The sequence below is a fragment of the Gorilla gorilla genome, chromosome 1 (assembly GCF_029281585.2).
Source record: "Gorilla gorilla gorilla isolate KB3781 chromosome 1, NHGRI_mGorGor1-v2.1_pri, whole genome shotgun sequence".
Taxonomy (NCBI): Eukaryota; Metazoa; Chordata; class Mammalia; order Primates; family Hominidae; genus Gorilla; species Gorilla gorilla.
In genome coordinates, this window is record NC_073224.2 from 193,846,630 (window position 1) to 193,873,602 (window position 26,973).

Sequence of the window (26,973 nt, forward strand, 5' to 3'; positions counted from 1 at the left end):
CATATTGGGGTGTTGTTGCCCCCAGGACCTCTCAGGGCAGCAGTCCCCAACCTTTCTGGCACCAGGGACCAGTTTCATTGCTGGGGTGGGGTTAGGCTGGGGGTATTGGTTTCAGGATGAAACTGTACCACCTCAGATCATCAGGCATTAGTTAGATTTTCATAAGGAGCACACAACTTCGATCCCTCGCATGTGCAGTTCACAGTAGGGTTTGTGCTTCTATGAGAATCTAATGCTGAAGCTCAGGCAGTAATGTTCGCTTGCCCACTGCTCACTTCCTGCTGTGTGGCGCTTTTCCTAACAGGCCGTGGACCAGTGCCAGTCCGCGGCCCGGGGGTTAGGGAATCTCTGTCTCGGGACAGAGCTAGGGAATATATGTATTCTGTGTATAGACATTTACATATTTATGTTTATATACGTTGAAATTCATGAGTTGGTATCTGTAGCTCTAATTCTAGTCCAAGACAAGGGGGTTCATTCTATTATAGTTGAGCAAATTATTAATAACATACCCATCATTTCATAGTTACCCTTTTTTTTGGTAGTAAGAATACCTAAAATTTACTCACTTGGCAGATTACCAGTATATAATACAATGTTGTTAACTATAATCCTCATGTTGTACATTGGTCACTTAGTGGCTTTTGGACTGAGTTGTTTAGAAAGGGGTTGCATGTTGTTTTTTGAGAGATGTGAATGAAGTTTTACAGACTTAGAAGTCAATGTTTCATAAGAAGGAAAAAAACAAATATCTTGACATTTTCACTTTTTAGGCAATCAAAAGGATTCCTTCTGTTGCTAACATTTAACATAAAATACTACTCAATTTGATTGATAATTATTAGAATCTTAACATACCTTGGTTAATGAGCTGCTCCTGAGGAAATTAGAAAACAGTAAATAATTTACATCTACAGAGTAATATTCATTTCTCTTCTAGCTCTTCCACCAAAGCCACCTAAGCCAATGACTTCAGCAGTTCCAAATGGAATGAAGGACAGTTCTGTTTCTCTTCAGGATGCAGAATGGTACTGGGGGGATATTTCAAGGTAACTAGAATGCTACTGTAATTGAATGCAGTTTTTTAAAAAGTCATTTTTGAGAATTAGTAGTTAAAGTAAACCATTTTAAGCTGGGCATGGTGGCTCACACCTATAATCCCAGCAACTCAGGAGGCTGAGGCTGAAGAATCACATGATACCAGGAGTTCGAGGCTGTGGAGTTCGAGCCTGTAGAGAGCACTCTGTTGCACTCCAGCCTGGGCAACAGAGTAAGACCCCCAACTCTCAAAAGAAAAGAGCATTGTAATGCTCTACTAATTGTTATTTAAAGATTACCATTTAAAGCCGGATGCAGTGGCTCACACCTGTAAGCCATGCACTTTGGGAGGCTGAGGTGGGTGGATTGCCCGAGCTCAGGAGTTTGAGACCAGCCTGGGCAACACGGTGAAGCCCTGTCTCTACTAAAATACAAAAAATTAGCTGGGCATGTTGGCATGCGCCTGTAATCCCAGCTACTTGGGAGGCTGAGGCAGGAGAATTGCTAGAACCTGGGAGGTGGAGGTTACAGTGAGCCGAGATAGTGCCACTGCACTCCAGCCTGGGCGACAGAGTGAGACTGTCTCTTAAAAAAAAAAAAAAAAAAAGAAAAAGCTCATTTAAAAAGTTTTGCATGGGAACACCTCATTAGTGTCTTAATACTTTTCTTCCCGTGAAAAAGTGACAAGAAAATCTTCATTATTTATTTGTTTTGAGATGGAGTCTCACTCTGTTGCCCAGGCTGGAGTGCAGTGGCATGATCTCAGCTTACTGCAACCTCCGCCTCTTGGGTTCAAGCGATTCTCCTGCCTCAGCCTCCCAAGTAGCTGGGATTACAGTCATGCATCACCATACCCTGCTAGTTTTTGTATTTTTAGTAGAGACAGGGTTTCACCATGTTGGCTAGGCTGGTCTCGAACTCCTGACCTCAGGTGATCCACCTACCTTGGCCTCCCAAAGTGCTGGGATTACAGGTGTAAGCCACTGCACCTGGCTGAAAATCTTTAAATTATGGGTGTGATTATTACTTCTAATACTATATTGAGGATGGATTTCTAAATAAGTGACATGTAGACATTTAGGATAGTTACATATGTTTTAGAATTAAAAATATTTGTGGGTACTTAACATTTCTGTACCTTTCTTTCTCTTAAGCCAGTGGTTCCAAAGTCTTTGCATGCACAAAAATCAATTGAGGTGGAGCCCAGGAATCTGCATTTAACAGATTCCCTGGGTGAATTTGATGCAGTCTCTTTACACACCCCAGTTTGATAAACAGGACTCTAGGACAGATTTGTTTTCTGGGTAAAGTGTAGTTTTAGATAATTTTGAACCTAAAGAGGGAATTATATACATTTAATTTGAATATTGTATTTTCTTACTAAATTTTTTTCTTGTTAAACTTGCTTTAGTGGGTCTCAGATGTATTTTCTTTTCAAAGCCCTATCCATTTCTGTCAAATCAGTTTCCAGGTTGATGCTGTAATCCTCAGAACACTTACCTATCGCTTTCTCTTCTCTGTTCTCTTCCTCTACCAAAATGGTATTTATTTAATTTTTTTTACCCTTACAATTTCAACTATTTTAAGAGTACATTTGCATTGTTGTGTAGCTATCATCACCATCCATCTCCAGAACTTTTTCATTTTCCCTAACTGAAATTCTGTACCCATTAAACAATAACCCCCCATTCTCCCCTCCCTCAGCTCATGGCAACCACCATTCTGCTTTCTGTCTTATGAATTCAATTGTAGGTACTTTGCATAAGTGTAATCATATAATAATTGTCCTTTTGTGACTGGCTTATTTCACTTTCTTCATACGTCTTCAAGGTTCATTCATGTTGTAGCCTGTGTCAGAATTTCATTCCTTCTTAAGGCTAATATCTTATATGTATATGTTATATATTTTTTTAATCCATTCATCTGGACATTTAGATTGTTTCTAATTTATGGCTGTTGTAAATAATGCTGCAATTAATATTGGTGCACACATATCTGAGTCCCTGCTTTCAGTTATTTTGGGTATATACCCAGTAGTGGAATGGAATTGCCAGGTCATATGGTAGGTAATTCTGTGTTTAACTTTTTGAAGAGGACTTAATACGTTTTATTAAAAAAAATTTTTTTTTGAGATAGAGTCTCGTTCAGTCCCCCAGGCTGGAGTGCAGTGGTGCAATCTCAGCCCACTGCAACCTCCGCCTCCCGGGTTCAAGTGATTCTCCTGTCTCAGCTTCCCAAGTAGCTGGGATTACAGGCGCTTGCCCTGCCACCACGTCCGGCTAATTTTGTATTTTCAGTAGAGACAGGGTTTCATCATGTTGGCCAGGTTGGTCTCGAACCCGTGACCTCAAGTGACCTCTCTGCTTCAGCCTCCTAAAGTGCTGGGATTATAGGCGTGGGCCACTGCACCCAGCCATTTTATTTTAAAATTGGTTAGAATATTTCTATTTTAATATTGTACAATAAAAGTCTTTTTTTTTAAGATCACGTGGTTCTGATATGATTCAAGGGTCTTTTATGCCCTGCCATTTCCTTTAAGTGTTCTAGTGTTGTGCCTTAAAGTCCTAAATCAACTCTACAGAAGGAATTTGTTACCGGGACAAATTCAAACTAGGAGACTATCCTATTGAAAGGTTATGAACTTAGTGAATTTTCCCCCTTCTGTTCAGAAACAGCTGCCACTGTTGCTTAAATATAACCTTCTTTCTAAACAGCCACTGTTTTTTTCTTGAAACTTTACAAGTTCAGACCTGCCTAAGGAAACCCTTAAAGGCTTGATGGAAACAGTATCTCTTACACACATTTGAAATCTGGAGGAGTTTAAAAATCAAATAGCTCTTCTGTAGATTGTGTAACACCAAAAATCAAAACAGAAAGAGCATATTTAATGCAGGGAAGAACTAAATGACCTCTAAACGGCTCCGTTATTCTATAACCTCAGGCACACCTACTGCCAAAGCTGCCTTAGTAGTAACATGTAAAGAAGGCACACCTACTGCCGAAGCCACCAGTGTTGACATTTTTTCATTTTTCTTATAATTCCGTTCTTCAGGGAGGAGGTAAATGACAAATTGCGGGATATGCCAGATGGGACCTTCTTGGTCCGAGATGCCTCAACAAAAATGCAGGGAGATTATACTTTGACTTTGCGGTAAGTACTTTTCAGTCATTTGGCTAGTTCTCTACTGATGTTATTTTAGTTCTGGGTATACAGATATTTCTGTATTTAAATCTTTATCTATACAATTTTTCATATTTTCATTTAATTTATGTACATAATTTCCAGTCTGGCTAATTCTTTTTTCTATACATTAAGTATTTAAACATTTTGTATAAAAATGGCAACTTAAAAAAATGTAGAAAGAAAATGAAAAGGTTAAAATCCCAAAATGTAAGGGAGTAGGAAGCATACTGTTGACCTTATAAAGGAAGTAGAAGTCATGGGCATATTCTAAGGGTAAAAATGAATCTATCCTTTGAATAACCCTATTATCTTCCTTAATGCAGACTTTAGAAAGCAGAACTCAGCATAATTTTGGTTGATGAGGATATGCTGAAGATAAAGCAGTTCCTAGCCTATATCATGCTTTTCATATGGGCATATTTAGAGTCTTTTAAGTGATGGATATATGATTTTTTAATATTTGCACATATTTTTAAAAGGTTAAGAAAACTCCATGAGAAATTTCCACATTTAATTTTAATAATTAAAGTAGCCCAGTTACAATAAAACCTTATTATTTTTTTAAAAAAGGAAATATTTAACAAAAAGAAAATAACAGTAACAATAACAATGACTAACTTTCTTGTACTAAGGCCTTTACATGCAGTAGATCATTTATTCTTCACAACAACCTTATGAGGTAGGTATTATTACTATTCCCATTTTATAGATGAGGTAACTAAGGGTTAACATGGTTAAGGAACTTGCCTAAAGTCACATAGTTAGAAAGTGGTAGAGGAAGAGTTTAAATCCAGATTCATCTGGCTGTTTCCTGCCTTTCCAGCCTAATATCTTTAGGAAAAATAATGCTTCATTTTATGCTAGTATGGCATAAATTTGGAGGCACTATTTTAGTTTCTGGTAAAGAGCTAAAGAAATTAATACCTTTGCACTTGAATTGTGCTGACTAATCAGTGTTCTACAGTAATTCATTGAACACAATTTTTCCTCTACTCCACTCAGGCTTCTGTCTCCACCACTCCATGGAGACTGCTAAACACTTTTCTCTTCTTACCTTACTTGACCTCTTAGCAGCATTAGTCATAGACACTTCTTCTTAGAAGCAGTTTATTGTTTTGGCTGTTAAGACGTCACACTTTCCTGATTTTCTTCCTAACTTTAAGCTATTTTGCTCAATATCTAAATTTTAAGTGTTCCAGGGCTTGGGACCTGGGCCTCCTTTTCTTCTGTGTATTCATTCTCTTAAGGTGAGCTTGTCCTGTCCCATGGCCTTAATATATGTGATGATTAATTTTAGGTGTCAATTTGGCTGGATTACCTAGAGAACTGGTAAAGCATTATTTTGGATGTGTCTGTGAGGGTGTTTCCAGAGCGGATTAGCATTTGAGTCAGTGGACTGAGTAAGGAAGATCGCCCCTCAGTGTGGGTAAGCACCATCCAATTGGCTGAGGATAGAACAAAAAGAAAGAAAAAAATTTTATCTCTCTGTCTTGGAGCTGGAGCACACTCTTATTCTGTCCTTGGAAATCAGAACTCCAGCCTTTGGACTCCAGGACTTATACCAATCCTCCTCACCCCCTATGGGTTCTCAAAGCCTTCAATCTTGGACTGAGAGTTATACCATTGGCTTCCTGGGTTCTGAGGCTTTAGGAATTGGACTGAGCCACACTATTGGCATCCCAGCTTGCAGATGGCCTGTAATGGGACTTCTCAGCCTCCATAAACATGTGAGCCAATTCCCCTGATAAATCCCCTCATATTTATCTTTGTCTCTCTCCTATTGGTTCTGTCTCTCTGGAGAACTCTGATTAACACAGATTTGGTACCAGGAATGATTCTAGAGGAAGGTAATTTTTTTTTTTTTTTTAACACAGGTTATTGCTCTGTCTCCTAGGCTGGAGTGCAGTGGCATGATCATGGCTCACTGCAACCTTAACCTCCCAGGCCTAAGTGATCCTCCTACCTCAGCCTCCTGAGTAGCTGGGACCAAAGGCGCATGCCACCACACCCAGCTAGTTTTTGTGTTTTTTATTTTTTGTAGAGATGGAGTCTCCCTGTGTTGCCCAGGCTGGTCTCAAAACTCCTGGGCTCAAGCAGTCCTCCTGCCTCGACCTTCCAGTGCTGGGATTACAGGCGTGAGCCACTGTGCCCAGCCTGAGGAAGAGAATTTTAAGGATGAGTTTCCTTAATTAATTTTGGGGTTCCCGGAATTGGCTCTCTTAATTTGATGAGACTTAAAAATGCTAAGGACCCTACTTCTAATAGTACAGAGAGCACTGACAGTCCATGCTGTGAACTGTTTATATAGCGATATGCTAAATATCTGCATTTGATACTTCTAATTTACCACCTGTAAGAGGCAAGGAACTTGGCAACCCTGTATTTGATACTGTCAAACATTTGTAGAAAACCAAGGTTTTCTAATATTGCTGGACGAAGTGATGAAAGAAAAGGGTGAGCTCAGGGTTTTGATTTCCTGGCCCCCGCTCTGCCATAAATAGCCCAAGAGCTTCTAAATATGCCCTAAGTCAGAATCTTCTCTTCTGTTGCCAAAGGTCTGAAATTGCACTAAATCAAACACATACTGTCATCATGTGATTAGCTGAATTACAATCAAAGGTGAAATATCAGCCTTGTAAGGTATCTGCTGTTAAAATGAGGGCATTGGTTGGGAAAGATGGAATTCTATACGTTTGGATGGGGATGTGTGGGAAGACCCTGATGAGGCTGGGGACGTTGAGCTCCTAAATTCTGATGAGTCTTGTTTGCCAGCAGAAATGGCCTCGAACCCCCAGTAACAGCATCCCCTCTACACTGGCCTTTCCACCTTTGTCTGAGGGGATTGACTCTGCATTGCCTGAGGAAACCATAATGGCCTTCCTCTAGGCAGCTGCTAAGCCAGAGGATGCTGAGTCTTCTCAGTACCCACCCCCACCACACCTCTTTGCTTCTAGACCTATAGCTAGACTTGAGTCCCAGCAGCCCCTAAAGATGAGGTACAAAGTTTTACTCATGAGGAGATGTGCTACATGGTAAAAAAGCTACTTGAGGTTTCTAATTTATACAAGGAGAAATCTGGAAAATATGTATGGGAATAGATATTTAGGGTGTATTTAGGGTGTGAGATAACGGTGGAAGGAACATAAAGTTGAGTCAGGCTGAATTTATTGTTTTTTTTTTTTTTTTTTTTTTTTGACGGAGTCTAGCTCTGTTGCCCAGGCTGGAGTGCAGTGGCTGATCTCGGCTCACTGCAAGCTCCGCCTCCCAGGTTCCCACCATTCTCCTGCCTCAGCCTGCTGAGTAGCTGGGACTACAGGCGCCCGCCACCACGCCCAGCTAATTTTTTATATTTTTAGTAGAGGCGGGGTTTCACCTGTGTTAGCCAGGATGGTCTCGATCTCCTGACCTCGTGATCCGCCCGCCTCTGCCTCCCAAAGTGCTGGGATTACAGGCATGAGCCACTGCGCCCAGCTGAATTTGTTTTTGGCCCACCAAACACATTCTGCATTTAATATTGTGGCTCAGGGAGTTAGAAAAGGCAACAGTTGGCCGGTCATGGTGGCTCACTCCTGTAATCCCAGCACTTTGGGAGGCCAAGGCAGGCGGATCATGAGATCAGGAGTTAGAGACCAGCCTGGCCAACATGAAACCCCGTCTCTACTAAAAATACTAAAAAAAAAAAAAAAAAAAAATTAACTGAATGTGGTGGCATGCGCCTATAGTCCCAGCTACTCGGGAGGCTGAGGCAGAGGAATCGCTTGAACCTGGGAGGTGGAGGTTGCAGTGAGCCAAGATCGCGCCACTGCACTCCGGCCTGGGTGACAGAGCAAGACTCCGTCTCAAAGAAAAAAGAAAGGCAACGGTTTATTTGGTTAGTTGGCTGAAACATGGATGAAAAGATGGCCTACTGTGAGCCAGCTGGAGGTGTCTGATCTACCTTGGTTAACACAGAGGAAGAGATTCAAAGGCTTAGGCAGGAGACTGGGTTGCTACAGTGGATTTGTCACTTAAAATCCACTTATTTACACTGGGTGAGTCCAGACCACATACTTTTCAGCAGTACTTTGAGAAACAGATTTGTGAGGAGAACCCCATCATCCCTAAATGCCATGATTGCCCTTCTCTGTAGGCCAGACATTAAAATGGAAACTGCAGTCAGTCAATTGAAAAATTTAAATGCAATGGGAATAACTGGATTCCAGGGTAGCAGAGGCCAAGTGAAGGGACTCATTTGACAAAGGCAAGGTGGACATGGTTATCATAACAGACAGCAGAAGCAAAGCAACAGTCAGAATAGTCTGACTCATGTAGGCCTGTGGCATTGACTAATTCACTGTATGGGCAGCTCACTGTCTATTTTCTTCTCCCTTCCCACCTAGTCTGTCTTGGCCTACTACAATTTAAATTCTCTGAGGTTGGGGATTTTGTTTAATGATTGCTGTATCTCCGGTGTCTAGATTAGTGCCTGATACTGGGTAAGCATTAGAGAATGGATGCCTAATAAATATATATGTATATATATATTTATATTTGAATTTTTGAGACAGGGTCTCTCTCTGTCACTCAGGCTAGAGTACAGTGATGTGATCATAGCTCACTGAAGCCTTGAGGCTCCTGCCTCAGCCTCCCGAGTAGCTGAGACTACAGGGGTGTGCCACCATGCCTGGTGGCTAATTTTGTAAAAATTTCTTTGTAGAGATGAGGTCTCACTATGTTGCCCAGGCTGGTCTCACACTAAGGGTCTCAAGTGATCCTCCCACCTTGGCCTCCCCAGTCCTGGGATTACAGGCATGAGCCACCATGCGCAGCTTATAAATACTTATTTAATAGATGAATATGCTTCTTATTTATCTGGAAAATGGTTTTAATCCCACACTAAGTTGTGGAATTTCATTCCTTTTAAGGCTGAATAATAGTCTGCTATATGTATATACTACATTTTGTTTATCCATTTATCACTTGATAGCATTAGCAAGAATGTTTGAAAGTTTTCATGTATCTATCACAAGGTCTGACATACAGTAGGTGTTTGATAGGTGTTGAGTAACTGTTTGAGTGAAAGAATTAATGAGAGAAAGACAGAGAGAAAGTTTCTCGCAGGAAATGACAGTTGAGCTAGGCCTTGATAGATTTTTGCAGGGCAGAAGAGTGATGATCTTAATTCAATTTAATAAATAGTTGCAACTCAGTGCTAATTACTCTGCAGGGTATCTAACAATGAGTTAAAACTTTTATCTCTGGGAATGTATAATCTAGTGAGGACAAAGGGAATGAGAAAATGGCTTTGAGTGAAAGTTTAATAGCAGGAGAGTTTCACAAAATATGCTTTGGTGGCTGAAAGGAGGAAAAGAGATATCTTTGTTAAGAGAATGTAGAAAACTGACCTTCACAGAAGAGATTACATTTGCAGAATATCTTGAAGAAGGGGATAGGTTTGGACATGTAGGAAGTGGGAGGGGAGTAGCAGGAATAGATAACAATAGGAGCAAATATACAGAGGTGAGATTTTATAGCTGCTTTCTGTGAGATGTAGTCCTGTTTGGCTAAAAGATAAAGTTTGTGAAGAAGAAGTGGTAGGGGATAGGAGGTAGGAAAGGGGTCATGTTTAAGAGGGCCTTGAATTCCAAAACTTGGGAGTTTGTATTTAATGTTGTAGGTAGGTGGGGAGAACCACTGAACCACTGCATTTTTTCGGTAGGGAAATTGTGATCAGGCTATATATATATATATATATATATATATATATATTTTTTTTTTTTTTTTTGAGACAGAGTCTTGCTCTGTTGCTCAGGCTAGAGTGTAATGGCGTGCAATCTTGGCTCATTGCAACCTCCGCCTCCCAGGTTCAAGTGATTCTCCTGCCTCAGCCTCCTGAGTCTGGGATTACAGTCGTGTGCCACCACGCCCAGCTAATTTTTGTATTTTTGGTAGAGGCAGGGTTTCACCATGTTGGCCAGGTTGGTCTTGAACTCCTGACCTCAGGTCATCTGCCCGCCTTGGCCTCCCAAAATGCTGGGATTATAGGCGTGAGCTACCGCGGGGATAGATGTTGACTTCTAGCTGCTCCAGAACTGCAAGGTAAAAATGTATCTAGGATATAGCTAGAAATTTAGATTTAATGCTTAGGAGAGAGTACAGGGCCAGAGAAAGAGTCAAGCTACCATATGCATAAATGGGATTTTTATGGAAAAAAATATATAAAATTTAAAAGGTGGAGGCTGAAGGCAAAATTTTTTTTTAGGGAATAACTAGGGTTGGAGGAGACAGGAAGAGTGGTTTGAGAGGTTGAAAGAAAATAATAATTTCATCAAAGTTATGGAAGGATGAAATATTGAGAAGGGAGAGAGTGAGGGCCTGGGATAAAGGAAGGGGACAGAGTCTGAATTTGTTCAAAGTCATTGGTGACTCTTAAATGAGAGGAATGAGAGTAAAACCAGACTGCAGAGAGTAGTAGGTAGTGAAGAAATAGAGATTTTTCAGTTCAATAGCTCTTATTTTTTAAATTGGTAAATAGTATTTGTTGTAGAAAATCTGGATACTTAACAAATCTTTAAGAATCTGCTATCTGCCAGGCATTGGACTAGGTGCTGAGATACAAGGAGGACTAGCATGACCTTCAATTCCTTCATTCCTTCTCTCATCTCTGCTTAGAGTCCATGTACATTATTATTAAAATTACCCATGTGAATATATCCTTAACAAACTTGCTCCTCTCTTCCTCCAGTGTAGTCACCAGACTAAATTCCAACACGGTATTAAATTCAGTTCTCCACCTAGTCCTTCCCTATACTTGAGCTGCTGAATATGGAGAAGGGGACGTGACCACATGGACTGGTTTCACATTAATTATGACCACTAACCTTAAGTGACCTTTAAAACTGCCCAGCTTAACTTCTGCATTTCCACAGTGCATTCATCCTGCTTCCTCGTCAGTTTCCTAAATGACAATTTCACATGTTCTTTTTTTCTCTTTTAAAGGACAACCTTTCTTCCCACTTTTAACTATATAGAACTTGCTTTTAATTTCACTGATATGTGGACACAGTCAGACGAGAACTCCTTCATGCTCCTATTACCACAGCTATCAACATATTTACACATTAATGTGAATAGTCTGCCGCTTTTCTGTTCCAGTGGATGACTGTTCATGTCCTTGTCCAGGGTCTGCTTCTCTGTTTGTAGACTGGATCCCATCCCATCCCTCTAATCTACTCAAGGACATCACTCTAGGAATAATGTTGTCCTCTTTGTTGGATCAACAATTTTTGTCTATTGAGTCATTCCCATCAGCATATAAATATACTCTATTATCTCCCATTTAAGAATAGTAAATAATTGACCCTATATCTCTTTCTAGATACTTCCCTATTTCTCTGCCCTTATTTATAGCAGTGTTCCTCGAGATACTTGTCTATGGGCATTTCTATCTTCTTTCATTTTCTTGAATCCATTCCAGTCAGGGTTCTATCCTTACCATTTCACTGAAACCATTTAGTCAGTTCATTTAGTGCTGTCTACTTTGCCAAACCTGATTATCATTGGACTTGGTTGATAATTTCCTCTTTGTTGAAGTGCTTTTGTACGTATTGGTTTTTAGGGTATCACACTCTTAGTTCTCCTCTCACTTCATTAATTGTTCCCTTTTGGTTTCCTTTGCTGATTCTTCCTTCCATGTCTCTGACCACTAAACATTGGCATACCCCAGTGCTTAGGCCTTGGACCTCTTCTTCTGTCCAGCTATGCTCACCATCAAATAACATACATCGGCTGGTAACTCCTGAATTTCTATCTTTAGCCCAGACCTTTCTCCTGAACTTTAGATTCTTTAAGTAGCCTGCTGGATCATCTGCTTTTGAATGTTTAGGAGGCATCTCAAACTTAAAGTGTCTAAAACCAACTTTTTCCCCCTTTAAACATATTGTTTTTTTTGAGATGGCATCTTACTCTGTACCCCTGGCTGGAGTGCAGTGGCGTGATTTCGGCTCACTGCAACCTCTGCCTCCTGGATTCAAGCGATTCTTCTGCCTCAGGCTCCTGAATAGCTGGGATTACAGGTGCCCTCCACCACGCCAGGCTAATTTTTGTATTTTAGTAGAGACGGGGTTTCACTGCATTGGTCAGGCTGGTCTCGAACTCCTGACTTCAAGTGATCTGCCTGCCTCGGCCTCCCAAAGTGCTGGGATTACAGGCGTGAGCCACTGCCTGGTCTAAACACATTTAGCCTTCTTCATGTCAATAAATGACAATTCCATTCTTCTGATTGCTTATGACAAAAACCTTGAAATCATCTTTATCTTGTCTCTCTGTCATATTTGTATCCAAGCCATCAGCAAATCCTGTCAGCTCTATCTTCAAAATATGTTAAGAATCTCACTATTTCTCATGACCTCTACTACTGCTACCCTCATCCAAGACACCATCATGCCTTGCCTAGATTATTATAAAAGTTTCACAAGTGATCTTTCCACTTCTACTGCTGCCTCCTTTGAACAGTCTTTTCTCAACTCAGCAGCTAGAGTGAATCTTTTAAGCCACAAGATAGATTATATGATTCTACTGAAAACCCTTTTGTGCCTCCCCTTCTCACTCAGTAAAAGCTGAAGCCCTTACAGTAACCTACAGACTGTTATTACATAATCTAAGCTCCTTTTACATGTCTTACCTAGTCTCCTATTACTCTCCCTTTTGGTCATTCAGGCCCAGCATCACTGGCCTTCTTGCTGTTCCTCGAACATGCCAAGCATGCCCTTACTGTACCTCTCTCTAGGAAACTTCCCGTACATATCTGCTGTACTAGCTCCCTCACTTCACTTAGAACTCTGTTCAAATGTCACCTGAACAGAGAGGTTTTCCTTGAGCAGTACAAACAATTCCTCCATCACAAGAACTCCTTTCCCTTTACTCTGCTTTATTTTTTTTCCCAACAGACTTATTACCATTTGGTATATTTAGTTGTTTATTTTTGTGTTCTATCTTGAGAAGTTTGTTATCTTCCTTAATAAACTGAAAGAGATACATTCCTTATGCTGTTAAACTGGAAGCTCCATGAGAGCGTGGACTGTGTCTGGCTTGTTTATCATATATCTGTAGTGCATTGTGTAATTCCTGGCACATAGATATTCAGCACATCATTTTAAATGAATGAATGTCTTTTAACTTTAACAGAGAGGCCAGCTTGCAATTATTGTATGTGTGAGTGTACACATTTATAGTAACTGTATATGATTAGATGGTCCTTCTCATGTACATTTAATAGAAATAATTTATCATCCATCTAAAAACTGACCTAAACATTGTTTAAATCAGCTTATAGGGTCAATCTTACTGTTTGACCTTTTACAAAAAGGTCATTTATATAAAATGGTCATTTATGTAAATGCTATTTATATAAAATGGCATGGCATAAAGAGAGTTAGGGGCATAAGCCTGCGTGCTGCTATAAGAATAGTTGAATGGGAATGGTACAGCATTTTGCTATGAATCAACCTGCTGTGGTTTTAGATTATGCCTTATGGGACTTGCAAAACATTGCTATTTTAAACTTTAGTTGTAAATTATCTTTTAAGGGACCATTTAGATATGACTCAGTAAACAAAGGTGGCCTGAACTGTCCAAGCATGAAATTACATTCATCTAATATACATAGCTCTTCAAAAGCTATACTTTGTAAAACAGTTGAATGACTTGAATCATTTACATGTTGTAATTGCCTGAACAGTCATTTCTGAGAATTGTAAGCAAGTGTAAAAGACAAAATAATATAAGGTTCTAGATTAATGACGCAGCTATAAATCCTAGATTAAGGAGCTCAGTTATGTTTGTGCATTAACAACAAAACCTTGAGTGTGTTGGTGATTGTGTGACAAATGTTTATCATTCCCTTCATATAGAGATGGCTTCTGCTCCCCCCACAGAGACATACAACCACATATCTTTAGGTCCTTAAGAGATTTTTTCTGTTCTTCCTGATAAAAATATTGATAGAATTTAAATTTGAAAATTCATTCAGAATATAAACAAAAATAGAATTTACTTCTGTTTTATTTTTCCTAAGTGATTTTTTTGCTACATTTGTTCATACTGAATGCTGTGTAGATATGTTGACCTTTAATAACCAAAGTATTTTATGGACAAAACAATGCAAAATGAAATATATATATATATGTATATATATATATATATATATATATATATGTATATATATATATATATATATATATATATATATGTTCACACACACAATAACATGCCTTTTCACTCCTTCCAGCCTCATTAACATAGTAAAACTTGTTTATCATGTGACACCAAGCTTTCACGTCTCCATATGAAAGCAGTAGTTCAGTTGAATTTGGGGGAAAAAAAATCCACAGTTGTTGTCTTGTTGTTCACAGGAAGGGAGGCAATAATAAGTTAATAAAGATCTATCACCGGGATGGTAAATATGGCTTTTCTGATCCTCTGACATTTAATTCCGTGGTGGAGCTCATTAACCACTATCACCATGAATCTCTTGCTCAGTACAATCCCAAACTTGATGTGAAGCTGATGTACCCAGTGTCCAGATACCAACAGGTATGATTATGGAAATCCTTGCTAGCTATTGAGCAAGTGATTATTTAACAGCCTTATTTGATTTTATTTACCAGGCTTATCAGTTTTAAAAAACTAGCCATTTTGTTATTTATTTATTTACTTTGAGACAGGGTCTCTGTTGCCCAGGCTGGATTGCAGTGGCATGAATATGGCTCACTGCAGTCTTGACCTTCTGGGCTCAAGTGGTCCTCCTGCCTCAGCCTCCCCGGTAGCTGGGATCACAGGTGCATGCCACAACTTCAGGGTCTTGCCATGTTGCCCAGGCTAGTCTTGAACTCCTGGGCTCAAGCAGTCGTCTCACTTTGACCACCCAAAGTGTTGGGATTATAGGCATGAGTCATTGCGCCTAGTGCCTACTTAAGATTTTAGATATTTTTGGAACTTATTTTGTGGCTACCCTTCTGTAATATCTTATTGCATGTACTTGTTACCTTTATATAAAAATACTTATGTTTATGTCTCCCACTTCATTTCTTAATTTTTAAAGTATTAATCATTTTGATGTGACTTAAAGGCTGATCTTAATATTATCAAAGGATTTGGTACATTTGTGTGCTTGATATTAATACAGTGGCTTAAAGTTGTACAGTTGAAATATAGTTTAAAAATAATAGATGGTTGAGGTGATATTTTCCTTTAAAAAATAGATGTGGAAAATCTATTTCCACATGTCAGAATTGTTAACATTCTTTATTTTTTTCTTTACCTGTATAGGATCAGTTGGTAAAAGAAGATAATATTGATGCAGTAGGTAAAAAACTGCAAGAATACCACTCTCAGTATCAGGAGAAGAGTAAAGAGTATGATAGGCTGTATGAAGAATATACTAGAACATCCCAGGTTGGTATATTTATGTTGTTTTTGACTAGTATGTGTGCAATGTTTTAGTTACATCAAATTTTCGATCATTCACTTGATGATCTTTAGCTGTTTTAATGTCTTAAAGGCTTAAACAGCCTTTTTGAAACTTTAATGATATAAATTCCCCTCCCTTCTTAATTGGTTAAGGATATAATTTGTATCAGTTAATATTAACTGGTCACAAGTGACAAAAAAAAAACAAAGGCTTCAGATAGAAATTTAGTTTTCTTTCCTGTGTATATAGGCACTACAGGGGTGTTAGGGTAACTCCACCATCCTCAGAACTTATAGACATTTTCTGTCTTGATGCTTTGCTATCTGTGGAAGAGGGCTTACTCTAATATCAGCCATCACAACCACATTCTAGTAAACAGGAAGTAAGAATAGGAAGGAGAAAGGAAGGTTCTCTATCTTTAAGACAACTTCCTAGAAGAAGCACACTCTGCTTTCACTTTTATCCCACTGGCTAGAACTAAGTCACATGGGCATACCTAGCTACAGGTCACAGCTAGCTGTAGGGGAGGCTGAGAAATCTAGTTTTTATTTGGTCAGGTGTGCTCAGCTAATGTGGGGATTTACTGAGGAAGAAGGAGCTGATGGATGGAAATTGTGGGCTTACTAGTAGACTTAGCTACACAGTTTTTAGATCATTAACTTTAATAACCAGTAATACTTTTCATATTTATGATATAGAGCAAAATTCTGTAGAATAATCTAGTTTCTTTCCTAGGACTTCTTAGGCCTGACTACTTTTTAGATTGTTTTTTAGCTAGACTTGGATTGGTTTAATTTGCCCTAAGTTGTTACATAGTTTGTCAAAAGTGTTTGGAATTTTGATGAAGGTGAATATCTTCAGAGAAGTTTACCTTTTATAATATTTGGGTAGAAGTGGCTTAGGAAAATATATTTAACTGTATTTCTCATGTACATTGTCTTGGAACACAGGTTATTATTTTGAATATCAAATGATTTATAGAAGCATTAGTCTATGTTGATTCGACTTAATTCCTAGTGAATTCTTAGTGCAACAATAACTTACCTTGGGCTCTTTCTAGTAGATAACAATAATGGATTTTTTTAGTGTTTACTTTCTGTTTCATGAATTTCTGCTCTTTTTAATTTTTTTCTGCTTGCTTTCAGTTTAATTTTCTCTTTTCCTAGCTTCTTAAGGTGGAAATTTTGTTCATTGGTTTAAAAACTTTCTCTTTTCTAAAATAAGCATTTAAAGCAGTACATTTTCCTTTAAGCACTGTGTATATGCATCTCACAAATTTTGTCATACTGTTTTCCTTATTATTCAGTTTTTAATATTTTCTATTTTTTGTGATTTCTTCTTTTGCCCCTTGTGTTTTTAATTTCTAAATATTTGGGACTTTCAAATATACTATTTATTTCTAATTTAAATTAGTTTTGTTGTTAGTAAGTATATTCATTAAAGTTATATTCTTTTGACATTTATTGACCTAAATTTTATTTTATTATTGATATTTTTATGAGACAGAATCTTGCTCTATCGCCCAGGCTGGAGTGAAGTGGCACCATCTCAGCTCACTGCAACCTCCGCCTCCCGGGTTCAAGCAATTCTCCTGCCTCAGCCTCCTGAATAGCTGGGATTACAGGCGTGCACCACCATGCCCGGCAAATTTTTGTATTTTTAGTAGAGACAGGGTTTCATCATGTTGGCCAGGCTGGTATCAAACTCCTGACCTCAGGTGATCCACCCATCTCGGCCTCCCAAAGTGCTGGGATTACAGGCGTGAGCCACCGTGCCTGGCCAGCTCTTTTTTTATTTTTATTTTTTATTTTACTTACTTATTTTTTTGAGACAGAGTCTCACTCTATTGCCCAGGCTGGAGTGTAGTGGCACGATCTCGGCTCACTGTGACCTCCGTCTCCCAGATTCAAGTGATTCTCTTGCCTCAGCCTCCTGAGTAGCTGGGATTACAGGCATCTGCCACCATATCTGGCTAATTTTTGTATTTTTAGTAGAGATGGGATTTCGCCATGTTGGTCAGGCTGGTCTTGAACCCCTGACCTCAAGTGATCGACCCAACTCAGCCTCCCAAAGTGTTGGGATTACAGGCGTAAGCCACGGTGCCCAGCCATAAACAACTCTTTAAGAAGCTTATCTGTGATTTGAAGAGAGTTTTGGAATAAGAATGCTTTTTTTTCAAAGTGTTGTTACCAGAGCTTGTTTATATGCTGCTAAGAAGGAACCATTAGACTGGTAGAGTTAATGATGTAGAAGGGGCTAGCTGATACGATAGAGTGAAGTACCCAGAAAGGAAGGGGAGCTGAGACCCAGAGCACATGTAAATAAAGGGAGGGGAAGGAAGAGAGGAGGTGAACAGGTAGGTTTATAGTTTTGGTGGCAGGTGTAGTGGTATAGTGGCATTGTTGATGGGGGAGGTGCTGACTTAGTAGTGATATCAAATACTTTTCCCTTTGCTGTTCTACTTACCAATATATCTACCAGTGTTAATAAAGTCTAAGTTATTAGTGTTTTCTTTGAAGATCCAGGGCCAGAACTTTATAGGTAATTTCTAACTTGGCAAGGGAGCTAAAGCTCTCCACTATAATTTAAGAGTTGTAGAATTAGTACCAAGATATTTGGCATATGGGAATTCTAGTTAGTTTTTAGTATTAAGATACATATGATGTAATCTTAACTGTATGGACTATCACAAGGTTCCAGCCTCCCTCATCTACTAATCCTCTAATGTTCTAACCCTACTGGGCAATTACTAATCCTTGAACATGCCTTGTTGTTTTATGTATACATAAACATGCCTCCTTTGTGCAGTGCTGTATTTTCTTCCTCTATCTCAGTTCTTTAAGACCTAGCTTAAGTGTCACCTCCTCTGTGAAGTCTCTGTAAAGCAATAAATAACTAGTTAATATCACTTGGTTGCCTCTTCCATGACATGAAACCAAACCTTATTAGAGTTCAGAAATCTGTTCCACCTGTATATTCTGAGTCCTGGAGGGCAGACTTCACGTTTCACAAATCTCTATCACCAGATGGTAATTTCTGTATAGTGGATTCTCAGTAATCAATTGCCAAAAGTGACAAATGCTTAAGCTGGGTGTGTGGTGCCCTCCTAAAGTCTCAACTAGTTGGGAAGCTGAGGTGGAATGATCCCTTAAGCCCAGGATTTCAAGTCCAGCTTAAGCAACAGTTTTAAAAAAACTAATCCACCCACCCACCAGCCAAAACCGAAACCGAAACCAAAGCCAAAACCAAAACCAAACACCCCAGCCTAGTAAGTGCTAGATAATGTAGGAATTATCCCATAAGCATCAAAACTTCTAGAATTGTAAACATTCAGGACAGCAGTTTTTCTAGACCCTTATGCATATTTATTGCCTTTCTAAAAAGCAAACTGAACAAAATTTAACCTGAAGATTTTTGGGGAGTCGTGATTCAGATGCCTTTTTGTTTTTGTTTTTTTGAGACAAAGTCTTGCCCTGTCGCCCAGGCTGGAGTGCAGTGGCACAATTTCAGCTCACTGCAACCTCTGCCTTCCGGGTTCAAGCAATTCTCCTGCCTCGGCCTCCTGAGTAGCTGGGATTACAGGCGCCCGCCACCACGCCTGGCTAATTTTTGTATTTTTAGTAGAGACAGGGTTTTGCCATGTTGGCCAGGCTGTCTTGAACTCCTGACCTCAAGTGATCTGCCTGCCTCGGCCTCCCAAAGTGCTGAGATCACAGGTGTAAGCCACCACGCCTGGCCTATTTTATAGTTTAAATGATGTATTTTACATACAAGTAATAGAGTAGGGGTTGAATAAAAGCTCCTGTTTTAGTCCTCCTAAACAAGGAGAAAGACTTTTGAAAGACTAGGTGTTATATGGGATTACATTAATAACTGGAATTACAAAATTTGTTTAAGACCAAGGTTAGAAGAAAATAATAAAGATAATGAAGCCTGTGTTTTTTCTTTTTCTCTCCTGTAGGAAATACAGATGAAGAGGACTGCAATAGAAGCTTTTAATGAAACAATTAAAATATTTGAAGAGCAGTGTCACACACAAGAACAACATAGCAAAGAATATATTGAGCGATTTCGCAGAGAGGGGAATGAAAAGGAGATTGAACGGTAAGTCTACTTAGTACCTCCAAGGGCATCAGTGAGACAGGATTTCTTTTCTTCCCCAATAATTTCTGTCTTGTTTGCTTTTACCCCCTCAAACTGCACAGCCCTACTATTGGAACCACTTGCTGTTTCCACTAATGGCACCAAATTGAACTTCCTCTCTCCTCTGCTCTTTGTTCATTCTCCCAAATTAACTCCTGCTTATCCGTTAGGACTTCAGGTTAGATATCATCTTTTCTAGAAACTGTTCCCTGATTCCGGAGACCAATTTAGGGGCTGTATTTTGGGTCCCTGTGGTGTCTGGTCCTGATCGCTAGTGTAACATTTACTGAATGCCATGCCCACTCAACTTTAAACTCATTGAGAGTAGGCATGGTGGCTTATTTTCCCTGGTAGCCCTAGTACCCACTTATGTATGGGAGTACATAATGGATGCTCATTGAATATTTTTTTGAATTGAATATCAACTTTGGCAGCAGTCTGAGAATAAATTGTAGTAGAACAAGACTGTAGGCAGGAACACCAGCCTGACTTGCACATGACTGCAACGGTTGTGGTCATCAGGTTAAACGATAATGAGGGCCTGGACTAGAGAAATAGCAGAAAAGAAGCGGGAGGTCATAGGAATGCTAAGGACTTCATGCCTGACCAGATATGGTAGGTGTGGGAGAAGTCAAAGATTATTCCTAGATTTCTGGTGTGAGAGACTGGAAGATGGTGTTTTTCACTAAAATAAGAAGTACATGAGGGGAGTTTAGGGTTGGAACGAGTGAGTTCGAGGTTCCTGTGAGAACACAAATGGAGCTCACTAGGGGGCAGGCAGCTGATTATTTGGATTTGGAACTTGGTATAGAAAGGATTTGGGAGGCGTAGGTGTGTAGTTGATGGTAGATGCTAAGAATGAAATTACACAGAAAGGATGTGGCAGGAGAAGTAATGGATTTGATAACTAAAAGGATATTGAAATCCTATCAAAGCAAATTTAGTGGAGTATTGGAAGACTAAGCTAGATTATAGTGGGTTGAGTGCTAAAGTGGATAATAAATACAAGTAATTAATATGCAATGGAAAAGCAAAATTATTTCTCATATTAGGACCACAGTATTAGTGTATTTCTGTGTGCATGAGTTTAGAGCTAAGCACTGTGAGGCAGTGTAGCTTAATGGTTAAAGTGCTGTGAGACAGTGTAGCTTAATGGCATGAGTTTAGAGCTAAGTGCTGTGAGGCAGTGTAGCTTAAATGGTTAAAACTATGGGCTTGAATTCTGAATTAGCCATTTATTAGCTGTATAAACTTGGGTGAATTACTTAACTTTTCTCAGTCTGTTTTCTCTTCCATAAACTGAATAATATCTTGTTGGAATGCTGGAGAATTAAGTAATATATATCCTGGCACATGATGCACTTTCAATAAATGATAATTATTTATTTATTTATTTATTTGAGACGGAGTCTCTCTCTGTTGCCCAGGCTGGAGTGCAGTGGTGCCATCTTGGCTCACTGCAACCTCTGTCTCCTGGGTTCAAGCGATTCTTGTATCTCAGCCTCCTGAGTCGCTGGGATTACAGGCACCCCCCCACCATGCCCGGCTAATTTTTGGTACTTTTTAGTAGAGATGGGGTTTTGCCAAACTGGCCAGGCTGGCCTTGAACTGCTGACCTCAGGTGTTCCACCTGCCTTGGCCTCCCAAAGTGCTGGGATTACAGGCTTGAGCTACTGCACCTGGCCTAATTATAATTATTATTAACGATGAAGAAACGGAAAAGGATTTGTAGTTTTGTTGCAGACGGAAGTAAAGTAGCATGATAACGTTTTGTTTTATTTATTTATTTTTGAGACGGAGTCTCGCTCTGTCGCCCACACTGGAGTGCAGTGGTGCGATTTCGGCTCACTGCACCCTCCGCCTCCTGGGTTCAAGTGATTATCCTGCCTCAGCCTCCCAAGTAGCTGGGATTATAGGCGCATGCCACCACACCCGGCTGATTTTTGTATTTTTAGTAGAGATAGGGTTTCATCAAGTTGGCCAGGCTGGTCCTGAGCTCCTGACCCCAGGTGATCTGCCCACCTTGGCCTCCCAAAGTGCTGGGATTACAGGCATGAGCCACCGTGCCCAGCCTATTTTTTATTTTTTTTATTTTTTTGAGGTAGGGTTTTGCTCTGTTGCCCAGGCTGGAATGAAGTGGCATGATCATGGCTCACTGCAGCCTCAACCTCCTGGGCTCACGGGATCCACTTGCCTCAGCCTCCCGAGTTGCTAGGACTACAGGCAAGTGCCACTGCATTGGCTAATTTTTAAAAATCTTTTTGTAGAGATGGGGTCCTGAACTCCTGGGCTCAAGCAATCCTCCCCGCCTCAGCTTCCCAAAGTGCTGGGATTACAGGTGTGTGTCCAGCATATGAAGTTTTAATAGTAATATAAAGCCACATATTGAGTGACAAGGGAATAATGTAGACAGTCATTACCATAAGGGTTCAGAGCATAGCAAAACGTTGTGTGTTGGAAAAGCTTATAGCTGTCATCTGTTGCGTGCTTACCAAGATAATGTCAGGGAATGTTTTTGTCCTTTACATGTATTGTCACATTTAATTAACAGAAAAACCCAGTGAAGTAAGTACTGTTGTAGGTACCCATTTGTATTAGTCCATTTTCATGCTGCTGATAAAGACATACCTGAGACTGGGGTAGTTTACAAAAAGAAGAGATGTAATTGGACTTACAGTTCCACGTGACTAGGGAAGCCTCACAATCATGGTGGAAGGGAAGGAAGAGCAAATCACGTCTTACATGGATGGCAGCAGGCAAAGAGAGAATGAGGAAGATGCAAAAGCAGAAATCCCTGATAAAACCATCAGATCTCGTGAAACTTACTCACTACAATGAGAACAGTATGGGGGAAACCGCCTCCATGATTCAGTTGTTTCACCTTGGTCCCTCCCACAGCATATGGGAATTATGGGAGTACAATTCAAGAGGAGATTCGGGTGGGGACACAGCCAAACCATATTATTCTGCCCCTGGCCCCTCCCAAATCTTTTATCTTTACATTTCAGAGCAAATCATGCATTCCCAACAGTCCCCCAAAGTCTTAACTCATTTCAGCATTAACTCAAAAGTCCACAGTCCAAAGTCTCATCTGAGACAAGGCAAGTCTCTTCTGCCTATAAGCCTGTAAAATCAAAAGCAAGCTAGTTATTTCCTAGATACAGTGGGGGTACAGACATTGGGTAAATACAACTGTTCCAAATGGAAGAAATTGGCCAGAACAAAGGGGCTACAGGGTCCATGCAAGTCTGAAATCCAGCAGGACAGTCAAATCTTAAAGCTCCAAAATGGTCTCCTTTGACTCCATGTCTCACATCCAGGACATGCTGATGCAAGAGATGGGTTCCCATGGTTTGGGGCAGCTCCGCCCCTGTGGCTTTGCAGGGTACAGCCTCCCTCCTGGCTGCTTTCACAGGGTGGCCTTGAGTGTCTGTGGCTTTTCCAGGCACATGGTGTAAGCTGTCAATGAATCTACAATTCTGGGGTCTGGAGGACAGTGGCCTTCTTCTCACAGTGCCACTAGGCGGTGCCCCAGTAGGAACTCTGTGTGGGGGCTTCGACCCTGCATTTCCCTTCCACACTGCCCTAGCAGAGGTTCTCCATGAGGGCCCCGCCCCTGCAGCAAACTTCTGCCTGGGCATCCAGGTGTTTCCATATGTCTGAAATCTAGGTGGAGGTTCCCAATTCTTGACTTCTGTGCACCTGCAGGCTCAATGCCACATGGAAGCTGCCAAGACTTGGGGCTTGTACCATCTGAATCCATGGCCTGAGCCCTATGTTGGCCCCTTTCAGCCATGGCTGGAGTGGCTAGGATGCAGGGCACCAAGTCTCTAGGCTGCACACAGCTCAGGGACCCTGGGCCCAACTCACGAAACTCTTTTTTCCTCTAGGCCTCCAGGCCTTGATGGGAGGGGCTGCCTTGAAGACCTCTGCCATGCCCTGAAGACATTTCCCCCATAGTCTTGGGGATTAACTTTTGGCTTCTTGTTACTTATGCAAATTTCTGCAGCCGGCTTGAATTTCTCCTCAGAAAATGGAATTTTATTTTCTGTTGCATCGTCAGGCTGCAAATTTTTCAAACTTTTATGCTGTTTCTCTTTTAAAACTGAATGCTTTTAAGAGCACCCACGTCACCTCTTGAATGCTTTGCTGCTTAGAAATTTCTTCCGCCAGATATCCTAAATCATCTCCCTCAAGTTCAAAGTTCCACAAATCTCTAGGGCAGGGGCAAAATGCCATCAATCTCTTTGCTAAAAAGTAACAAGAGTCACCTTTGCTCCAGTTCACAACAAGTTCCTCATCTCCATCTGAGACCACCTCAGCCTGGACCTTATTGTCCATATGACTATCAGCATTTTGGGCAAAGCCATTCAACACTAGGAAGTTCCAAACTTTCCCACATTTTCCTGTCTTCTTCTGAGCCCTCCAAACTGTTCCAACCTCTGCCTGTTACCCAGTTTTAAGGTCACTTCCCCATTTTCGGGTATCTTTTCAGCAGTGCCCCATTCTGCTAGTACTAATTTACTAAATTAGTCCGTTTTCATGCTGCTGATAAGGAAATACCCAAGACAGGGCAATTTACAAAAGGAAGAGGCTTAATTAAGCTTACAGTTCCACGTGGCTTGGGAAGCCTCACAATCATGGTGGAAGGCAAGGAGAGGAGCAAGTCCCGTCTTACATGGATGGCAGCAGGCAAAGAGAGAAAGAGGAAGATGCAAAAGCAGAAACCCCTGATAAAACCATCAGATCTTGTGAGACCTATTCACTACCACGAGAACAGTATGGGGGAACCGCCCCCATGATTCAGTTATCTCTTCCCGGGTCCTTCCTACAACATGTGGGAATTATGGGAGTACAATTCAAGATGAGATTTGGGTGAGGGCACAGCCAAACCATATCACCATTTTAAACAGATGAGGAAATGAAGGCACTGAGAAGTTAAATAACTTGCCCATGGCCCCACAGCAAGTGACAGCAGAGATTCAGAGGTAGGTAGGCTAATTGCAAAACCATTGTTCTTAACTGTTTTGTTATGCTACCTCTGGAATATCAAACGTATAGCTTTACTTGTTCAGTCATTGCTGGATTCAGGGCCCAAACAAGGTTATTGGGATTCTCTCTCATGTTGTATTTTGGCTCAGTTTTTCTCTGGGTTGATTTTATCCTCAGGCAGGCATTGCTGGTGAAGTGACAGTATAGCTGCTGGGATGAGAACTGCATATTCATAATTTAGCAATTTGTGTGGAAAGAGAGAATTTATTTTAACAATACAGTTCTAGCAAATGTTCTAGAATTGACTCTCATTGGGTCAGTTTGAGTTTTATTCCTATTCCTGAACCAGTCACTGTGGCCTGAGGGTAGGGATGGGATAGAGTAGAATATTCTTATTGGCCAGTCTGGGCCATGTGTGTTTCCATCCCTGGATCTGAGACGGGGGAATGAATCCTTACCTCCAGGGAACATCAGGGTGCTAATACCAGAAATGGGAATGGATATGGGCCAGGCAAAAACAAATGTTCACCACGCTTAAGATATTAGGACCTCACTGGGTGCAATGGCTCACGCCTGTAATCCCAGTACTTTGGGAGGCTGAGGCAGGCAGATCACCTGAGGTTAGAAGTTTGAGACCAGCCTGGTCAACATGGCTAAACCCCATCTCTACTAAAAATACAAAAATTAGCCGGGTGTGGTGGCATGCGCCTGTAATCCCAGCTACTGGGGAGGCTGAGGCAGGAGAATTGCTTGAACCCAGGAGGCGGAGGTTGCAGTGAGCTGAGATCATGCCACTACACTCCAGCCTGGGTGACAGAGCGAGACTCAATCTCAAGGGAAAAAAAAAGGATATTAGGACCGTGCTCACCCAGTAGGATCCGTCTGCTTGATTTCTATTTTAGCCTTAACATGTCAAATATTTTTACAGAATTATGATGAATTATGATAAATTGAAATCACGTCTGGGCGAGATTCATGATAGCAAAATGCGTCTAGAGCAGGATTTGAAGAAACAAGCTTTGGACAACCGAGAAATAGATAAAAAAATGAATAGTATCAAACCTGACCTGATCCAGCTGCGAAAGATCCGAGATCAACACCTTGTGTAAGTAGTCTGGGAGTGTATGGGGAGGGAGACATTAGTGCCAGGTTACTACCAGCACTAGAGACACTAGAGGTGGAAGAAGAGACTAGAGATTTGTAATTGAGAATTGGCCAGTAAGATGGTAAGAATTTAGGAAAGTGTCCTTGGTAGTTGTAGGGGGTACCAGAGTTAATCTAAAGTTAATATGTGGAGCAAACCAGAATGTAGGACTCTTGATCCATACAAATGCCTTGGAAATCTCAGAGGCTGGCTGTGGCATGAGTAAAATGCTATATGTTAACAAGAACAGATTAATGTTTGCCTAAAACATAAAAATCAGAATCTTTGTTTACATACTAGAACTCAGTGGGGAATTTCTATTTCCTCTGAGGGGAAATAGGTTCTAGGCTGGGCACTGTGGCTTACGCCTGTAACCCCAGCACTTTGGGAGGCCGAGGTAGGCAGATCATCTGAGGTCCGGAGTTCGAGACACCAGCCTGGCCAACATAGTGAAACTCCGTTTCTACTAAAAATACAAAATTAGCTGGGCGTGGTGGCACATTCTTGTAATCCCAGCTACTCAGGAGGCTGAGGCAGGAGAATCACGTGAACCCTGGAGGCGGAGGTTGCAGTGAGCTGAGATCATGCCACTGCACTCCAGCCTGGGTGACAGAGTGAGACTCCATCTGGAAAAAAAAAAAAAAAGATGGTGAAACCCTGTCTGTACTAAAAATACAAAAAATTAGCTGGGCATAGTGGTGGGCGCCTGTAATCCCAGCTACTTGGGAGGCTGAGGTAGGAGAATCGCTTGAACCCGGGAGGCAGAGGTTGCAGTGAGCCGAGATTGTGCCACTGCACTCCAGCCTGGGCAACAGAGTGAGTCTCAAAAACAACAACAAAAACAAAATGACATTCTTTATTTAAATAACAGAAATGTGTCTATAGAAGGCACTTGAGGTAATTTGACTGAGTAGTGAAACCTAATTCTTTAGTATGAGGGAAAACTATATAATTTAGCCAAATATAGGCATAATAGAGATAATATCCAAATATAAATGGAAAGATAGTATCAGAATAAAATGT

The 26,973-nt window shown here is 40.7% G+C and overlaps 1 protein-coding gene across 5 annotated transcripts in view; it reads left to right on the forward strand.

Moving 5' to 3' along the window:
* Nucleotides 1–26,973, forward strand: part of PIK3R3 (phosphoinositide-3-kinase regulatory subunit 3) — a 135,257-nt gene that overhangs the window by 93,617 nt on the left and 14,667 nt on the right. For all 5 annotated transcript variants that reach the window (XM_019017756.3, XM_019017747.3, XM_004025714.3 and 2 more), the window contains 6 exons: nucleotides 941–1,049; nucleotides 4,091–4,189; nucleotides 14,614–14,794; nucleotides 15,530–15,655; nucleotides 19,633–19,775; nucleotides 25,735–25,911. In XM_019017756.3, coding sequence (XP_018873301.1) covers nucleotides 967–1,049; nucleotides 4,091–4,189; nucleotides 14,614–14,794; nucleotides 15,530–15,655; nucleotides 19,633–19,775; nucleotides 25,735–25,911 — 809 coding nt within the window. In that variant the 5' untranslated portion in view covers nucleotides 941–966. The remainder of the gene's footprint in view (nucleotides 1–940; nucleotides 1,050–4,090; nucleotides 4,190–14,613; nucleotides 14,795–15,529; nucleotides 15,656–19,632; nucleotides 19,776–25,734; nucleotides 25,912–26,973) is intronic.